Source organism: Bos grunniens, chromosome 25 (genome assembly GCF_055505025.1).
Source record: "Bos grunniens cultivar Pamir isolate PY7600 chromosome 25, Bosgru_T2T1.0, whole genome shotgun sequence".
Taxonomy (NCBI): domain Eukaryota; kingdom Metazoa; phylum Chordata; class Mammalia; order Artiodactyla; family Bovidae; genus Bos; species Bos grunniens.
Window position 1 is genome coordinate 8,016,247 of NC_141189.1, and position 19,398 is coordinate 8,035,644.

A 19,398-nucleotide genomic window follows, 5' to 3' on the forward strand; every position below is an offset into this window, starting at 1 on the left:
CGTGTTTTCAGGAGGAGAATGGCCAGAGTGTCTTTAATTCACTGTTTACCCGTGAGAATTACTCCCAGGAGTAATCCTGCAATAAAATCTTCTTGGTCTATGAGAATAGAAAGAAATTGAATCAAAAGACTCCATTTCCACTTGTATTTATTCAGTCTGGGAAATTCAGTGGGCCGGAGCACTAGTATCAGCAGGGGATTCCTTGCTCCTAGCGTTAAATTACTGTCATAATCGCTCAATTATTTCTTCCTTGTACTGTTTAAAATAAAAATCCATCACATTCTCTGTGTTTTTTTTTTTTCCTAGCATTTATTAGGTTGAGTGTTTAGGAAAATCAATTATAGTCAGTCAGGCATGAATTGATGAATGTTCTTGTAATAATTGTCAGTTGTTAAACCGAATGTACTTTCTCTTTCCACCCTTTTCATTTCCTTCAGAGGGCAGAGGTGGCTCAAAGAGAGGCAGAGACCTTGAGGGAGCAGCTCTCGTCGGCCAACCACTCTCTCCAGCTGGCCTCCCAGATCCAGAAGGCGCCGGACGTGGTGGGTAGCCCAGCCCCGCGGGGACTCACCTCTGTGTTACAGCCACTTTCTCCTTTGGCTTTAGAGCATCCCTTTGGCGGGGATAATATTTGAAATGGTCCCGCTGTCTCAGTGGAGTATGCTTGTGACAGCCTGGGGGTGGAAACTGAGTCAGAGAAGGAGCTTTCCTGGTGGTGTGTCAGTGCTCGTGGTCAGGGTGACGCCGCCCGGTGGGGAGCCCGAAGAGAGCATCTTCCTGGTTATGCTGGTTGCGGGTTGTGGAGGGGGGGGTGCTCTCAAGCTGAAGGCTTAACACTGCAACACTGCACAGGAAGCTTGGACATTTGGTCTTCTTCTGGACATGTGTTTCCAGAGTGAAAAACGCTTCATGATGGGGGTGGGCGGAGAAGGCAATGGCACCCCACTCCAGTACTCTTGCCTGGAAAATCCCATGGATGGAGGAGCCTAGTGGGCTGCAGTCCATGGGGTCGCTAAGAGTCGGACACGACTGAGCGACTCCACTTTTACTTTTCACGTTCATGCATTGGAGAAGGAAATGGCAACCCACTCCAGTGTTCTTGCCTGGAGAATCCCAGGGACAGGGGAGCCTGGTGGGCTGCCGTTTATGGGGTCGCACAGAGTCGGACACGACTGAAGTGACTTAGCAGCAGCAGCAGCAGCAGCATGGGGGTCAGGGTGGGGAACAGGGGAGGTGATCACACAGCAACCCACTCTGAGTTTGTGTGATAGTCCGGACCTCGCCCAATGTGCGAGCGATCCCAAGGAGCCAGGCACACGCCTCTCAGTTCTCTGCCTCTTGATTTTCCTAAGATTAATGGAATCTGCTTTTGGCTGGAACTTTCCCAGCTCAATCAGGGCAACTTTGAACTGTCAGATTCCAGACTCTTCAGTGCTGTGGGGCGACCACGGACCCTGGAGCCAAACCCCTGGGTTCCAACCCCAGCTCTGCCATTTATCTGCTGTGTGACTTGGGGCAAATGGCTTAACCTCCCTGAGTCTCATTGGTACCATCCATAAAATGGGTTTTCACACGGATTCTGGAAATTACTCTGAGTAAGGCCAGTCCTGCCACATAATCCGTCATCTGACAGACAACCTTAGTGGCGAGTCTTCTGTGGTCAGCATCAGTGCTCTGGTCCAGGAGCCCCGGTTTCCAAGCCAGCTCCATCACTATTTCACGTCCAGTGATGTAAACTCAGGTGGTAACACTTACCAGGCCTGAGTTTCCTGGCATGCGGAGTAAGGAGGAAGTGATCCTGAGGACCGCTCAGCTTTGACGGCCTGTGATGGGTGAATCACACTTGTCGGAGTCCTTTTATTTATTTAGTTTTTCTTAAGTGTTTTTTTTTCTGACTTAGACTAGTTTTAAAGTTTTCATTGACTTTCTTACAACATTGCTTCTGTTGTTTTTTTGTTTTGTTTTGTTTTTTTTGCTTCTGTTGTTTTTATGTTCTGGTTTTTTGGCCACAAGGCATGTGGGATCTTAGGTCGCCAACCAAGGATTGAACCCACGCCCTCTGCACTGGGAGGCAAAGTCTTAGCCCCTGGACCACCAGGGAAGCCCCTGTCCTTTTACTTAACAGACAGTTGGAGAGCCCTTGCTGTGAGCCGGGACCCGCAGTAGATACTGGGAGAGCCAGGAGGGACGAGCGAGGCCCTCCCCAGAGAGAGGACGATCCAGTGGGAGACGTCCTGCTGTAAAAAGGTGACACATCACTCTGACAGCATCTCTGCCACCCAGCCCATGAAGGGCATTGTCATTTCTTTATATAGATGAGGAAATGGAAGCTCCCTAGACGTAAACCCCTTGTCCCAGAATGTTCGGCCCCAGTGTCCAAGCCAGGGCTCGAGCGGGGGCCACCTCCGCCCCAGACCAGAGCTTTAAAATTATTCCCCAGGAACAGATCCAAAGCAAAGCTTTAGTGTGAGGACCCCTTGTAAGACGAGATTTTTGTGTTCTCTCTTTAAGTTCACATTTAACTAAAACATGACTTAAGCGTTTCAGGATACAGAGAAAAGTTTTCCATTTAAGGCACCATCACAGCCTTTGTACTTAATGGACTCCGGTATTAATTTTGTCCAAAACGTCCTCTCGTCCAAGTTCACCTGGATGGGACCCAGCCCCACGGCCATGGCGGGAGGAAGCTGTCGAGGATGGCGTCTACACGGCTTCTCATGGCTTCTGTGGTCGCTTGGGGTCCTTGAGAGAAGGCCATGCATCCTGTGTCCACATGGGGCTCCTGAGCTACAAGTTGTGATTGAGAGGGTTTCTGGCACCGTCCTGGACTGTAGCAACCAAAACATTTCGGAAGGAAATGAGTGTTTGTGCAGGTAGAGTAAGTTGTGGATCCTCGGGGTGCTTAAACACTTCATCATCGGCTAAGTGCAGTGTTTACATGGCACTGCTTCAGTCTCCCGCTAGCAACCCTGCCAGGGCTCCCCTCGGGGGTGCGTTCCCACGTAGCTCGGCAGCTCCAGCCCCAGCCAGTCGGGGAGCGAATGAGCAAACATAGGAAACCGGGCCAGCGGCACAAGTCTGTTAGGCTTGGCTGGCAGAACCCAGCAGAGAAACAGTCGAGGCTATAGATCCAGCAAAAGCCAAAGATCCCGGGCCACTGGGGTCTTAGTGGAATCGCCAAATCCAGAAGGCGCTGCTTCGCCCGCATGAGGGGCCGTGCGGGGCTCCTAACGGTTATCTTATTTCTACCTCATGACGCCGCGGTCGTTAGAGGAGTTAGTTGCCTTCATTTGGTACGTGAGGAAACAGGCTCAGAAGAGTTAAGTCATCTGCCCAAGGTCACACAGCTAGAAAATGACCAAGTTGGAATGTGAGCCCAAGGTTGTCTTGCTCCAAAGTCCACCCCTTCTTCCATCCTTCCACCCTGGCTTCGTGCACACTCAAGGAGACAGGAGATGTGCAGGCTCTTTGGCAAGTATTTACAGGAAAATATTAGTTCGGGGCTTTGATGCCCCACTCCAGGCCGTCTTGAACCTAAACGCCTGTCCATCAGGTGAACGTACTGGGTGGAGTCCGCCTACGTTGGCCACTTGGCATTGGCAGGAATAGCAGGTTGGTGAGGAGGAAGGGAAACTGAGCCTCCCGGTCCCTTGGCCCTCCCCAGAGAGGTCAGCCTAGACTCCAAGCATTTGCCTTGCAGGCTGGGGTTCCGGCCCACCATCACCACACGTCAGGTTTCCCGCATATTGAGTAACACTCTTGTATCTTTTTCATATTTCACCTGAAGATGGCTGCAGGGTAGCAGAGATCATTATCTGGCTTCTTCTGTCCAGTCTTGGTGTTCTGGTCTCTGTGGGAGGATTTATGTGACCTGCGAGAGTCCACACAAGCAGGTTGGCAGGCAGGCAGACAGTTCCAAGGGACAAACTTTAACAGGTGCTCCCTCAGCCAATTCTGCTTCTGCATTCATTCTCCCCGTTGAAAACACACTCCCCACCCCTAAGTCCCAGCACCCAGAGGGACACAGGCCCTTATATATGAAGCCTGGAGCCTGGGCAAGTCCCCCAAGACAGACTCCCGGGACCCCATGCTGGTGCTCACAGGGGCCTGTTGTCAAGCTGAGGGAAGTCAGTTTATGTCCTTCCACGGTTTGTCCGAGCCAGGGTCCTGACCCTGGACCCCATCCGTGTCACTGGGAAGTCCCTGGGCCCTACCCCAGGCCCCTGAACCACAGCCACCAGGGCAGGGCCTAGACCCCGTGTGTTTGTTAAACCCCTCAAGGGATTTGGGGTTTCCTGGCGGCTTAGTGGTAAAAAATCTGCCTGCAGTGCAGGAGATGAGGGTTCAATCCCTGGGTCAGGAAGATACCCTGGAGAAAGAAATGGCAACCCGCTCCAGTATTCTTGCCTGGAGAATCCCATGAACCAAAGAGCCTGATGGGCTACAGTCCATAAGGTCACAAAGAGTCGGACACGATTAGCGATTAAACAACCAAGGGATTTGGGTGTGGCTAAGTCAAGGCCTAGACAGACACGAGGGAGGCAGTGGTCCTGGTCCCCTGAGTCCACGCTTCTCAGTAATAATCTCAACTGATTAATCTCAGTTATTACTGATTATTACTGAATTGCCAGATGCCAGCCTCCTGCAGTTTTCCACCCCTCCCCAACCCTGTCCACCATCTCCTTTGAGCTGGTGCCCACAGACCAGCGGGCCACCCTCTATCTCCCAGGTGTAGGCCTCTCCTCCACCCGCGGCCCCTGGTCCACGCCCAGGCCCCTGTCCGGCTCTCCCTCCATTTCCTGCTATGTCTACACAATGGGATGACAGGATGCCCTTGTGCTGGAGATGGGAATGAGCGCGTTCAGGTGCAGAGGAGGGTGGTGTTTTCTATCCTAATTCCAAGGTCCCATTGCTTTAGGGTGTATTACCTCATCTCATCTCTCTCAGTTTATGTGAGACACGAATGATGTTTGCTATGTTACGAATAAGCACTCTCTGGCTGTTCCTGAATTAACTGGCATGCCTACATTCTTGTGGTCGACTTGTGGGCTAAGACAGGCTGGGCCCCAGGAGTTGAGTGGCCAGCCGTCCCCTGGGACAGTCCATCCCCTGCCCCCATCCTGGATCCAGGGCCACACTGAGAGCTGCTGTTTTTACACATGTCTTCTGAGCCCCTCGTCCCTGATGTGGTGACCTGCACTCACCCGTTGAAAACCCCAGATCACTTTCCAGTTTGTCTTACAGATTCTCTCCCTAAGAGCACTTTCACAGTCTCTATGGCTGCCATTCTTCATCCCTGGTAAATAAGTTCAATTAGATACCATGGCACAGCCTACCCCCACCATGAGGCCGACCTCCCTGTGTCACTGTCATCACATCCCCCTGCTAAGTCCAGGCCCCCTGGCCACCCTCCCGAGTGGTCACTTTCAGGTACCAACAGACTCGGTCCTCTTCGAGGTGGCCTCTCAGCGTCGGTCGCCCCTTCCTCGTGCCCTGCTCCCTGCCTCTCCCACCCCGTCCCACCTGTGGCGTCCATGCCTGGAGACAGATCCCCCCCTTCTTCCCACGGGCTCACCCGTCCACCCACACCCTCCCTCCATCCGCAGGCCCCTCCACTGTCCTCACTGCCGGGAGGACCTCTCTGCAGGCTCCTGACTTCGGTCCCTGCCCATGTCTAAGGGCAGAGCTTCCTAAATTCTCTGTGGTTAAGGACACTTTTATTTGTTCTGTTTTGTTTCTAATTTCCAATCTGTTGCAGACTGTTTTACAAAAGACAATAAAAACGTCACAGCAAAATCAGATTGCTGTAAAAGTTTCTAAACGCTTATTCTCCATCTCTGTGCTTGTCTCACTGTGTACCGGCCACGGTTTATGAATTGGCACCAGTCCGTGGAGCACAGTCTGAACAGAACTGGTCTGGACAGCATGTGCCTCTTTAATAAGTTGGCGAGAGAATGCTCGCTGGGGCCCCAGGGCCACGGGCAGATCTGCCAGAAGTCAAGGGAAGTGAAGGGCTTACTTTACAACATCATGCAGACCAGAGACAGAGAAGGCAATGGCAGCCCACTCCAGCACTCTTGCCTGGAAAATCCCATGGATGGAGGAGCCTGGTAGGCTGCAGTCCATGGGGTCGCTAAGAGTCGGACCCAACTGAGCGGACTCACTTTCACTTTTCACTTTGATGCATTGGAGAAGGAAATGGCAACCCACTCCAGTGTTCTTGCCTGGAGAATCCCAGGGACAGCGGAGCCTGGTGGGCTGCCGTCTATGGGGTCGCAGAGAGTCAGACACGACTGAAGCGACTTAGCAGCAGCAGCAGCAGCAAACCAGAGACACTGCCCACAAAGCTTCACATTCTTACATGGTAAAGGCCTTAGTTTCCTGGGAGGGAGATAGGTAACATTATTTCCCTGGTGACCGGCTGTCCCCAGAAGTGAGAACCCTGTGACAGGCACATCACATGTGGGAGGGCGTGGCCATCCCTGCTGACTGGTGCTGAAGCTGCCACAGTTTCCTGCCCCGGTTTAGGTCAGGCCATGGCGTGCAGCAGTACATTTCCAGGGGCCGGGGTGATGGCGGGGATGGTGGCATTCTAGACCACAGTCTGAGCCACCCCTGGGTCTCTGCTGTCACGGGGACCAAGCCATCCTGCCCGCCCCATCCCGTCCCATCCTGCCCACCTCATCCCGCCGCATCAGTCATGCCCAGAAGTTCTCCGCCCCACAGACAAGCTCCCAGAATTATGCAGGAGCTACAGTTACTTTTAAACCTGACAAAAGTACTGCTCTCCTGCTTGAGAAATGGAGTTATGGATTTGACTTTTAGAAAAGATCTTTTCCCTGTTTTGCATATTTTCTAAAATGGGCTAATTTGAGGAGTGGGGAGTAAGGTTTTTAAAACAGCAATTATCGAAAGAATTCGTAAGCAAAAGAACCCCAAATAATGCATCTTCCACATCTTTTAGCTTTTTTTTTAAATGCCAACTCTGAGAATCAACTTGTCAAATGATATCTCAGCTTCTAGATAATATAGTAATTAACCAAAAGGATATTGAATCTCATCCTGGTAGAAAAATCCGAATGCTGTGGAACATTCCAGAAGCTGTCCTCAGGACCTTCCCCTCTGGCGTCCCCAGCCACCATCAGCAGGGCCGTTTCCATCACCTCTTCAGGTCTTGGCTCAAAAGTCACCATCTCAATGAGGTTTCTCCTGACGTATTAACCCCAAATGCCCTGTCCCTGCTTCAGTTTTTTCATGGCATTTATCACCATCCGACACACTCCATGCTGCTAATAAGCGTATTTACGGCGTGTTGATAGCTCAGTTGGTAAAGAATCTGCCTGCAGTGCAGGAGATCCCGGTTCGATTCCTGGGTCGGGAAGATCCGCTGGCGAAGGGAAAGGCTACCCACTCCGGTATTCTGGCCTGGAGAATTCCATGGACTGTATAGCCCATGGGGTTGCAAAGAGTCGGACACAGCTGACTGACTTTTGCCTTCAGGCCCACCCTGCCCTGCCCCATGGGGACAGGACTTCTGTCCTTCTGTCCTCTGTCGTGTGCCTGGTACACGGTGGGTATTCAGTAAATGGTTGTTGAACAGACAAATCCAGGCAGCAGCTCCCAGGCAGGTGGGAGGGTGGCGAGAGCAGGGCGATGGGCAGGGTGGGTCCAAGCAGAGGCACAAGGTGCTGTTGTCTCATCCACGTCACCATGCACATCCTGCCCGCTGCCTGCTTTTCAACCTCAGCCGGCCACCGGCACCGCCGACCAACCCCACGCGCCCGTCCAAAGCCGGAGTGGTTTTGTCATCTCCTTTGTCCTCTGCAGGAGCAGGCCATAGAGGTGCTGACCCGATCCAGCCTGGAAGCTGAGTTGGCCGCCAAGGAGCGGGAGATCGCCCAGCTGGTGGAGGATGTGCAGAGACTCCAGGCCAACCTCAGCAAGCTGCGCGAGAACTCAGCCAGTCAGATCTCCCAGCTCGAGCAGCAGCTGAGCGCCAAGAACAGCACCCTCAAGGTAAGGGCGCCAGAGGGCTGGGAGGGAACCGGGAGGCTGAGGAGGGCGGCACGCACATGTGCACACACCACCTCCCTCCGCACGTGGTCCCGGAGGACACAGGGCATCTGGTTCCCCACCAGCACCCTGAGCTCTTCAATAGACACTTCACAACACTGTGTAATGACCGTAGCAGGGTGCCTCACCTCAAAGCCATCTCGTTGTTGTCTGTAACGATGATGGTTAAAATTCCTTCTCCTTTATCTCAGTCAAGCTCCAGCCATCAGCCTGAGTCTCTCCCTCCAATGAGGACAGTAGAAAGAGGCATGAGGTTCCCTTGGACTCGCCTCCTTTCAGAAGCTCCATTAGGCTCTTGTTTGGAGGCTCCGTGTCCTGAGTGACAACCGGGAAGGGAGCCTTGACCCCTCTGAGGTGGCCGGAAGCAGAGTCCTAAAGCCCAAGGCAGCGAGGCAAGACGGGCTTTGACCCGGGTGGCACGTCCCTGCCAGTCGGCCATCCCCTCATGTAGCTCATGGTAGAAACCCCCATCCTGGGGGCCCGCCCACCCACAGCGCCTCCTTGTCGTCCAAGGACTCAGAGGCTGTTGGTGCTGGGCCTGAGGCTGTGAGCTCACTGGCCTGGGCCAGAGTGCCGTCAGGGTGCGGCTGACATAGTAGTCCAGCTCTGCGGGCCTCCCCTGGCTCCTAGAGGAGGCTGCCGCAGGAGGACCCAGCCTTCCCTGTGCCCAAACGAAATGAACGCCAAGGGTTCACTGCCGGCAAGTCAGCACCAAGCCCTGGGGGCCCTGCTCCTGACCTGCAGGGCTGTTTTCTGACCCGCTGGCCTGTGCCAGAAGCCAGGGCCCAGAGCCCCCACGATCTGCCCTTGATCTCCCACCCGCAGTCCTCAGCCATCTAGCCAAAAACTACATCCTCTTGGGGCATCTTATACATATGTGTCCCAAATTCAGAACCCAGAACCTTCTACATTGTATTTTTTTAATTATACTTATTTAAGGTATGTCCAATCTGTTGAAGTTAGCATAATTTGGAGGTGGTCCTGGCACCCTAGACTCACACGTCAGAGCCATCAAGGACTCCTCAGTGGGATCTTATTTGATGACGAAGAGACAGGACCGGTTAGGGCACAGGCACAAGCTCTGCCATCCACCCCCCCCCGTCCGCCTGCTAGGCACCCCCATCTCCACTCAGCACCCATTCGTGACGGGCATGAATGGGTAAGTGACCGACGGCCAATTATAGTCCCTGTGCATGAAATAAAGTGGATCATAGTTAATTGTAAAAAAATTTCAGGAAAACTTTCTCTTATGTAAAATAATTCTAGAATGTGGTTAGGCCCCATTTTGATATTTTCTGAGTTTTTTTTTTTTTTTTTTTTCTTCTCAACTCATGACCATGTTTCTGAGGCAGCACTTAGTCTCCAGCAAGTCTGTCCTCCTGGCAGCTCGCTGCCCTGACCTCGCTGGGGCACCAGGGCAGCCATGGTTCACCCTCACTAGACCCTTCTCTGCCTCTTTGGATTTCTCATCCACCGCCTGAGAAACTTCCCGGTGCCCAGGCCCCTCCAAGGACACGGTCTTGCCAGGACGGGGAGATGGTTGAGGCCAGGGAGCCTCAACCACGGCATTCAACTCGCTGTTGTTACGTGTTCTCTCATCAGCTTGCACAGCGAGTACAAGTGCCCACTTTTTATTTCCAGATTCAACGTCATTCTCTCGTGTTAACAGCCATTTCTGACCCCAGAAGAGGCACAGCTATCAGATAATTCTCCTTCCCCTCCTTTGTTAACAGCTAAAGGGTGCGACTCAAGTCCATGATGTGTTTGACTACATGAGAGGGAGGCTGTAGACCCTACCGTTTTATTACAGAGCAATTTCTTCTGAACCAGTTAAGGTTTTAATGTTTGCCTTCACCAAAAATGAAACGCAGTTTCACAAATTAATGTTCTTTACCCGTATCTTGGGGGAATTCTTTAATACTGTGCAGTTAATGAAACAATTCGGCAATACTTCTTCCAAAATTATTACTCCCCTATCTTCATCTGATCTAATAATCAAAACATATCCTCTAGTAACAAGACTTCTCTGATTTTAATTATCTTAACCCCTGGTCGCCAGGAGCAAAGCTGTCCCTGATATCAGACCCACTCGTGGAAGGCGCCTGCCTTCCCCAAACGAGCGCGTCTGCCTTGCTCACCCAGAGGAATAAGGTTAATTGAATGAGATACTTCCCTGGGCTTTTTTTCCTTTCCTAATGTGTGCAATTTATAGTCTCCAATCTAAACTAAGCAGCAAAACAATTATTAGGAAACTATTTTATGAATGAGACCTGTCAAACCGACCCGATGCTTTAGCGACAGGGGTCTGGGGCCAGCCGTGGTGGCCACTGGAAGCAGCCAGGAGCCTCCCCTGACTTCCCGTTTCCTCCTCCCCCTCCTGCCACTACCAGCACCACTCCTCCTCCGTCCTTTCCTTCTTGGACCATGTAGACCTGCTTTGGGGGCTCGGGTTGGGATCGCTGGCCGAGGGCACCACAGCCTCCCGCTGTCTCGAGATCAGCCTCTCGGTGTGGTAGGTGGGTTTCACCATGGACACTGACCACGACCTCTGAGATAAATGGTGATGTGCTTGATGACGGTCTCACAGGGCAGAAGTGCAGCGGGCAAGCCTTGAGATTAGTATGTATTGAGCTTACTGGGGTCTTCTCCACCAGGACACCCTAGGATGCATGTGCTCTGTAATGAAACATGTTTGGGCACTAAGCAGTTTGCTTTCTCAAGCACCCTGACACGCCCCGTCTCTTTGTGACTGAATACTTTCTTCCCTTCGCCTCCATAACTGATTGACGGTCATGAGGATAAATTGCCGGTTGGATGTCTACCAGTCTCTCTCCTCACATTCTACTTTTTCAAGCCAAGGTCACCAGCACTATCCCAGTGCAGTGGTGCCTCCTCTAACCTTCAGACGTCGAAACAGACTCAGAAGCGGGAGACGTTTCTTCCTGTCTGATCTGACAAGTGCTTCAGCTCCATCCCACTTGTCAGGGATCATTCTGTACTCGTAATCAATGAAATAACCTGACCGCCATCATGAGGCTGCTGTCTCTGGTAACACCGCTCTGGGGTCTTCTGTTGGAACCCTTTAGTTGCCCAGGAAACACAGCTACCGATAGCTCCGATTTAAAACAGGTGTCTGTAAGAAAGACTCACTGAGGCCAGTCTCCCCTAGGGAGAAATAATATTTTCTACAGATGCTTTAAAGATCAGCAGTTCTCACTGGATGCATGGACCCATGTGTTAGAATCACATGAGGACCTTTTTCCAAACCACATAAGCCTCCCCAACCACACTGCTCACACCACCTCCCAAGGTTCTGTTGGGTCCTTTTGAGCCACTGTCTCCTTCGGGGTGAGGATGAAAAAAGACCAACAGCCACTTCTCTGCACTCGTTCAGCAACTTTAATTGTGGACACTCCCTCTTTAGTTACTTAAGTTCCCTCTCCGGCCATGTTTCCTCTGCACCAGGGCTGCCCTTGACCGCATTTTAACCAGCGTCTTATCACTGGCCCAGTGTGTGAAGCTCCAACATCCAGGTCCCACTGATGTTCACCAGGCTGGTGGGTGTGATAATGATCCATCCAGCCCGTGGCTGTAGAGGAGAGACCGGTACATGTCCCTCCACAGCCCCCGCTCACCCTGGATGGTACGAGTGATTCCTAACGTCAGGCACCCTAGCGTCAGAGAGCCCAGGGGCCGAGCCTCCCTGAGCCTCATCCTGGCTGCATCTTGAAGGCACTGTGAGCACAGATTGAAGGAGAGGAAGCAGTGAGCCTTCCACAGGGAGGAGGGGCGAAGGTGGCCCCGGGCCAGGGCCGCAGCCATTGTGATGCCCCAGAGGGAGGAACTGGGGGACTTTGTGCTAGAGGCCTCGAGGCCCGACTCTGGATTGAGGTCATAAGTAAATCGCTGTAGACTGGTGGGCATTACTAGAAATGCTTTCAGAGCTAATTGCAGGACTCTACGATGAATCCTCTTAGACACAGGTACCCTTGGTCACTGGATGAGTGACTCTTGATATTCACCTGCAGACGGTCCCCAGCTTGTGGCCCACTTAGCCGACCTTGCAATGTCCAGCTGGCTGAAATATCCAGCCAGGACCCATAAGGAGTCAGCTCCCGTCTCCTCTGTGCTGAGTCACAAGGATCGCAGCTCGAGGAAGCTGGAGATGACTTGTGATGGGGTTACCACGCAGGGGCTCCCCCTTTTCTGTCCAGAGCATGCTTCTCCAGCCGGCAGCAAGCCTCTAATGTCACGGTCACTCTCCCCACCCCCCGGCCTGAAGGGGGGCTGTCCCCTTTTGGTCTCACATCCCCAGCATCCTTGCAGAGCATGCGCAGCGCCCAACCAGGCATCTCTGGGCTTCTTGCCCAGGGATGAAAGATGAAGTTATACCAAGGGACAACTGTTGGTTTAGTCCTCCCCAGCACCTCCCCAGCATCAGCCAACCCTAAATTTACTTAACTGCCACCTCTCACCAAGGAGCAATGGAGACCTGGGGTGGAGGGGTGGGGTCACTGTTTAGGTGAAAAGGAGGGCACACTGCCTAGTTCAGCCCCCACAGAAGCAGAGTCAACCTCAGACCTCTGCCCTGGGCCAGGGAGCCCAATCATACCCACTAGGTTCTGCCCAGGGGTCCACATCAGGGTGAGGGGTCACACACCAATGCCCCTAACCTGACCTGTGGGTCCTCAGACAGCACTGCCAGAAGCCTGGCTCCCATCACCCCAGAGGGAAGAGACGGAGCCAGTGGTACACTGCAATGCAGTCGCCTCTCTGGCCCCGTCTGCTGCGTGGCAAAGAGGTGTGGCCTCCTCGACCCCTCGCTGTGTATCCCAGAGGACCAGGCCTCTCGAGGGTCTTTGCTTTAGTCTCTGTGCCAGAGACCCTTAAGTTGGCAGCCCTAGGCCCCATGTTATAACTTGACTAAGATAGATGTCTTTTATAAATTTAGTGCCTAATTTGCTGCACACCAAAATACTTTGCATTTGAAATTAAATTACCTCATTATTTGAGTCTTAGCCAGGGTTTTGAGAACTTCATATAGATAATGCTTCTAGCAATTCAAGGAACAGCTGATGAGCTCCTCCTAAGTTCTGGAGCCATTAAGCTCCAAAGCTCCAGAGCTCCTAAGCTCTGTAGAATTAAACATGAGTTCATGCATGCTAAGTCGCTTCAGTTATGTCCAACTCTTTGCGACCCTATGGACTTCAGCCCGCTAGGCTCCTCTGTCCATGGGGTTCTCCAAGCAAGAATACTGGAGTGGGTTGCCATTCCCTTCTCCTGGGGATCTTCCTGACTCAGGGGTCAAACCCATGTCTCTTAAGTCTCCTGCATTGGCCAGTGGTTCTTCACCACTAGCACCGCCTGGGAAACCCTATAGTATTAAACGTACACGACCTATATTATAAGACGTGTGTGGGAGGGTCCCTTGCAGCTTGCACTTGTGCATCTGACATTTCCTCACCTCTGTCCTCTGCAAACCCATGTTCTCACCCGCCCCCTTCCCCAGAGGAGAAGTGTGAGGTCTGACAGGCTAAGCCCATCACCCAGGCTCCCACTCAGTCATTTAGGTCTGAGCTAGAAGCCCAGCTCCGCACTAGACCTTTCCTCCCCGCTCTGTATAAGGTCTGACCTTTCCTCCCTGTTCCGTCCCACGAGCAACTTCTCAGGAAGGCAACCCGCTTCCCAGATTCTGCATTCACGGCACGAGATGTAGGGCTGCCGTTCTTGCCATTGGCGTTGAACAGCCAGAGCTGCTCGGGCATCTGTCCTCCTCCATGGATCTGCCCAGGGCAGCGGGGGCGCTGGGAGGTGGCAGACAGGGATGTGGAGAACCTCACATCCTGAGGATGTGGAGAGCCCCTGGCACAAGACCCACAGAGTGTCTTCAGAAACCGTCTAGTCATATTCAGGATGTTCTGTGCTGTTCTTAGTCACTCAGTTGTGTCTGACTCTGTGCGACCCCATGGACTGCAGCCCGCCAGGCTCCTCTGTCCATAGGATTCTCCAGGCAAGAATACCAGAGTGGATTGCCATGCCTTCCTCCAGGGGATCTTCCCAACCCTGGGATCTAACCCAGGTCTCCTGCATTGCAGGCAGGTTCTTTACCATCTGAGCCACCAGGAAAGCCCAAGAATACTGGAATGGGTAACCTATCCCTTCTTTAAGGGAACTTCCCAACCCAGGAATCAATCCCGGGTCTCTTGTGTTGCAGGCTACCAGGGAAGCCCATATTCAGGATCACCCCAGGGATAAAGTAGCAATAGCTGCCATAATAACTCACCACCATTACCGAGGGTGGTACCATGTGCTGAGCACCATGCTAGGCGCTCAGTATTATGGTGGCACTCTATCTGCAGGTTGCACATCCAGGGGTTTGCAGGGCCGAGTGCCCCACACTGTTCCGTGTAAAGGACTAGAGCGTCTGCGGACTTGGTACCTCAGAGGTCCCAGAACCAGTCCACCCTAGATGCCAAGTGACAACTGTCCCATTTAGTCCTCATGAAGTCCTGTGCCATGTGTGCCGTTACCCCCATCTTATAGATGAAGAAGCCGAGGCTTAGAGAAGTTAAGCATCTTGTCCAGGGTCATTCCTGCTCAGTGGCAGAGCCAGGACCTGGCTCGGGCCTATCGGGCCCCAGCCCACCAGCGCCTCACTGCCTCTGCACTTGCTTCAGGTATCCCACCAAGGCCTGCAGTGCAGAACCCATGTGTTTTGGGGGTTTTTCTTTTCCTTTCTCTGGACAAACAGACAGATGCTCTGCAGACATATTGAGATAATTAAATAAGATGGTGTGTGGGGTGTGGAGCCAGACCTGGGATCTGGCCCACAGTGCAACGAGCATAGCGAAGTCCAGGGGAACACTCTACCGTGGAGGGACAGCCTGGAGCGCCTGCTTCCATCCAGGCAGCATGCTCTGCAACCAGACTTTCACGGCGCCCAGCAAAGAGTCTGGGGTCAAAGAACGGAGCTGAGGGCGCTCAGGGTTTTCTCCCCGAGTTGGGCCCCCACCGTGTGCCTCCCGCCCTGCTTATCTCCATCAGGAAAGGTCCTGAGGCAGCACCAGCCCCACCAGGCCCCCATCCAGGTATCTGCTCAACCGAGGTTTGCAAGCACTGTCCTGGGTGCTTCCTGACTACTCTGCCTCCAGATAAACAATAGAAATTTCAGTGGAAACTGCTCAGTTCTCTGTGGAAACTCATATTCAACCAAACTGATTCCAGTCCTAAAACTTTCTGATCTGGGCCAGTCCCAGGTCTGCAGAGAGCCTGGAGACATGGCCTCGGACCCCCACCAAGATCTGGCAGCGACAGTGGTCCCTCAGCGAAGGCCCCACAGTGCCAGCATCTACACTGGCTCCTTGTCTCCTGCCCCTTTGCTCAACCCTCAGAGGTCATTGCTGCTCCCATCTCATGGATGAGCCGCTGATCAACGTGCCCACAGGCCTCAGCTTGTGAGTGACAGAACTGACTCCGGGTTCCGAGCCATGCCAGGTCCGAAAGCTCCATGTCCACCCTTCTTCCTATCCGTCTCCTATTCTGTGAACTCGACCACATTTTACATGTGCCCTGCATCCAGCAGCAGTGAATCTCATCCTCTGAAGGTGCTTTGCGTCCCGGCAGCACTGGGTAATCTTGTAATAGGAAGGGTTTCCCCGCTGTTCGACCACAGGGAGGAGAATGAAAGAATCGCTCCTTCGTGAGCAGCTTCTGAGCATCTTTTGTTGGAAAACGAGCGCCTGCTACCTCCCGTTTGATTGTGAGGAGAAACCATCATAATAGAGAAAGTTGGCCAGAGGTCTGAAAAAGGAATGAGGGCAAAGCAATTCTCCACAATGGAAAATACAAACACAAGAAACCGCCCTCAAAGACCGCAGGAAAAGATGAGCTAAAGGGGGCACGTGGGATTCCGGTGAGCATCGAAAGGCTGGTGGGCCACGTGGGAATCTTCTCCCCAAATTCTAGAATGTTCTGAGTCGGCTTTAAACTGTGATCATAGACGTGGCTGATCAAGCAGAGCCTGAAAGGTAACCGGAAGCCCTATAGATGGGAAGGGTCTGTTGATTCAAGGATGGAATTTGTTCACCCCAGGCTTGGAAAGACGGTAAATGGCCAGGACCCTCTGCTGGCTGAGTCTTTGTGTTTCAGGTCAAGCTGTCCTATTTGCCACAAAAAGCTTCTTTGGTTGGGAGAGAGGGGGATGAGGTTGCGGGTAAAGAACAAACTAGGCCAAATGCACCTTCATAGAAGGAAGCACCCTCTGCTCACCACTATATGCCAAAGGCTCTTCCTGGCGAGAAGGCCCTGGCTCTGGATGAAATCAGCCACATGGGCTCACAGAGTTGAGTGGAGCACATCAGAGCATCCTCATACCCACGAAACTTATGGTCACACCCCTGGGCCTTGCCAAAGAGCCCCTGACCTCCTACCCAGTGGACCGTCTCTCCTCCTAAAACCCTGGAGTCTGGGGGAAGCCATCCATAAATGCAAATGCATTTCCCCTGATACCTGATACCAACCCCAGTGACAAAGGAGCTGTGACTCTTATCAGCAGGGTCCCACCAGAGGTGTTGACAACTAACCGTCCTCATCAGCTGGCCTCGCGTAGTTTGTGAGAAGCCACACGCTGCTTTTAAAATGCCAGGACAGCATTTTTTCACCCAGTTTGCCATGTTGTGGGATTTCATACAAAGCAGCTTCTTCCTTGTTCTGTTCTGCACTTTTTTTAACTTTTTCCATCTATTTTCATTGAGTTTTGTTACAACCTCATGGTTGCCGTGTGTGTGTGTGTGTGTGTGTGTGTGTGTGTGTGTGTATGCACCCACTCAACTCCAGCCCCACAAGGGAAGGATAAGGGACAACTCAACAGTTGTCACCTTCCACTGTGCATGTCTAGGCTCCCTCAGGATGCCAGATGCTTCACAGGTGACGCAGTCAGTGAAGGGCCTTAGCCTTGGGCCTGTTGTGACCGGGTACCATAGACCAGGTGGTGTGAACAGCAGACACTTACTTCTCACAGTTCTGAGGCTGGAAGTCCAAGGTCAAGGCAGTGGCATGTTTGGTGTCTGGGGGGCTCCCTTCCCTGTTCACAGACAGCATCTTCCCACTGTGACCTCACATGGCGGAAACGGCGAGGACACTCTCTGGGGTCTCTTTTAAGGCCCTGATTCCACCATGCCTCTCCATGACCTCATCACCTCCCCAAGGTCCCACCTCCCTAACACCATCATCACACTGGAGGTTAGCGTCTCAGCTTTTGAATTTGCTGAGAGGGACACCACATTCAGTCCATGGCTAAGCCCATCAGCCTGTTTCAGACACTACCACTAATAAAATCCCTCTCTGTTTTCAGCAACTGGAAGAAAAACTCAAGGGACAGGCTGACTATGAAGAGGTGAAGAAAGAGCTAAAGTAAGTGTGGAGATGCCAGCTCGGCCCTGTACAAGCCAGCGCTCCCTGGGGACATTTGCTAAGGAAGGCCTGTGCCAGCGAGGGGACAGCCCCAGGTCCTTGGCTGACCCCCCAGCACTGGGCCGAGTCCTGGGGTGCCCAACATCGCAGGTGTCTGTACTCAGACCTGTGCCTGAATTCTCAGGCTCTTTATAAGGCTCTGTGCATAGAAACTGTCAGCATGCACGGAATCAATATGCCTTTATGGGAAATATAAAATATGAGCTTATTTTTAGCTGCCAGCTCCCAAAACAGAAGGAGAACAGAGCAAGGTAGCCTTTTCTAGCCGAGGGCGCACACCTCCCTGGCCACACCTCCACCCGAGACGCAGCAGCTGAAAGCGTGTCCTCCTTCAGTCCTGACACCCACGCTCTCATGCCTAGAAGTTCCCTCTCCAGGCCCCACCGCCCAGCCTGAGCCTCCCGCCATCTCAGACTCCGCTCCCCGAGCTGCCCTGGGCCCACCTGGAGCCCTCACCTCAGAATCTCACCTGGCCTCTCTCGCCCCCACCCCCATGGCCAGGTTACCAAACACTGCAGAGGAGTGCCTGCAGGCCCGGGTCCTCTCCCCTGCTGTTGGCCAGGTCTGCTTCCCGGGGGCCCTGCCACGCCTTCGGGCACCCTTCTGCCCCCAGCTGTGCCCTGACACCCCCCACCAGCAGACCCCCTGGTGCCCTGCCTGATGGAGGCAGCTCCTGCCTTTGCCTCGAGGTGACTCCCTCTGGTCTTGGCTTCTCCCCGCTGCCCCCACCACTCCAGACTGACCCTGCCACGCTGGTCCCTTCCTTCCTTCGCCTTCCAGCTCATCCATCAGCCCTTTTCTCTCTTGCTGATAGTTTTAATTTCTCCTTTTAAAATGAGCCAACACCTACTCACCATGCTGTTCTTTGGATTCTTAATTTTGTTCCCTTGAGTTCGCTGGGGGAAAAAAAAAAGCCCACTGGAAGGCCTCTTTGACCTTCTCGACCCCTGGCGGGGTGACCCCGGCGGGGCGGGTCTCCCCTCACTTCTCTCCCCAAACATCCTCACCCCCACGTCGCAGACAGCCTTTGCGCACTTCCTTGAATGGCCCTTCGGCTCTCTGCACGTCCAGCTCCTCAAGCTCTGTCCCCTCCCCAACCCCATTTCTAGCTTAGGGAGGATATTTTTCACTTCTGTGCCCACCTCCCTATCCCTGTCCCTCCTCAAAAGAAATCATGTGTGCCCTCTCCTCGTGTGCACCCTCTCCCAGTGTGGAATCGGAAAAGCTGACATGGAGACCTTCTCTAGGCCCCCACCCTTCCCAGTCTGAGGCCCGTCCCACACGCCTTCTCCTCCGAGCTCACCTCCGTTTCCAGGAGCCAAGGCTTCTAGGCCCCTCCCTTCTGCTGTCTCCCGGCTCCACCTGCCCAGCCGCTCACTGGTTCTCAGCCCCTCCAAGAACAGAGCCCCCCAACACTCCTGCCGGCCCTTGTGTTACCTCTGCACATGCAGCCCCCCCCCACCCCCCCAACAACGCAGGCGTCTCTGAGAGCCCCATTCAGGTGGCTTTTCTGTTAAAATGCATCCCTGGCTTCCCACTTCCTGGTGATACAAGCACCCTCTGGACATTCACTGGGGTCCCTTTCTGTCCTATCTCTCCCCCATCTCCCCGAGATTCCCCCACCACCCCCCCCAACCCCAGACTCTAGAAAGCACCTTGCTCCTTTACAGCCCTTCTCAAACCCTGACAACTCAAGACAGACGCATCTCCTGCCCGGGTTTTCTCCTGCTCGTGCTACTAGAAGCACCTGCAGGGCTCCTGAGGCCGAGGAGTGGCTCTGACTCTGCACAGGCCAGGCACATAAGAGGCTGTCGGTAAATTTGTTGAATAAATGAAGAGACACAGTTTTTAGTA

General features: G+C 53.2%; 1 protein-coding gene across 19 annotated transcripts in view; it reads left to right on the forward strand.

Moving 5' to 3' along the window:
• CUX1 (cut like homeobox 1) overlaps positions 1–19,398 on the forward strand; it is a 349,136-nt gene that overhangs the window by 254,713 nt on the left and 75,025 nt on the right. For 14 of the 19 annotated variants that reach the window (XM_086374363.1, XM_086374351.1, XM_086374352.1 and 11 more), the window contains exons 10-12: positions 438–542; positions 7,828–8,016; positions 17,426–17,484. In XM_086374363.1, coding sequence (XP_086230489.1) covers positions 438–542; positions 7,828–8,016; positions 17,426–17,484 — 353 coding nt within the window. The remainder of the gene's footprint in view (positions 1–437; positions 543–7,827; positions 8,017–17,425; positions 17,485–19,398) is intronic. The other 5 variants (XM_086374364.1, XM_086374353.1, XM_086374362.1 and 2 more) reach the window with 1 other exon arrangement.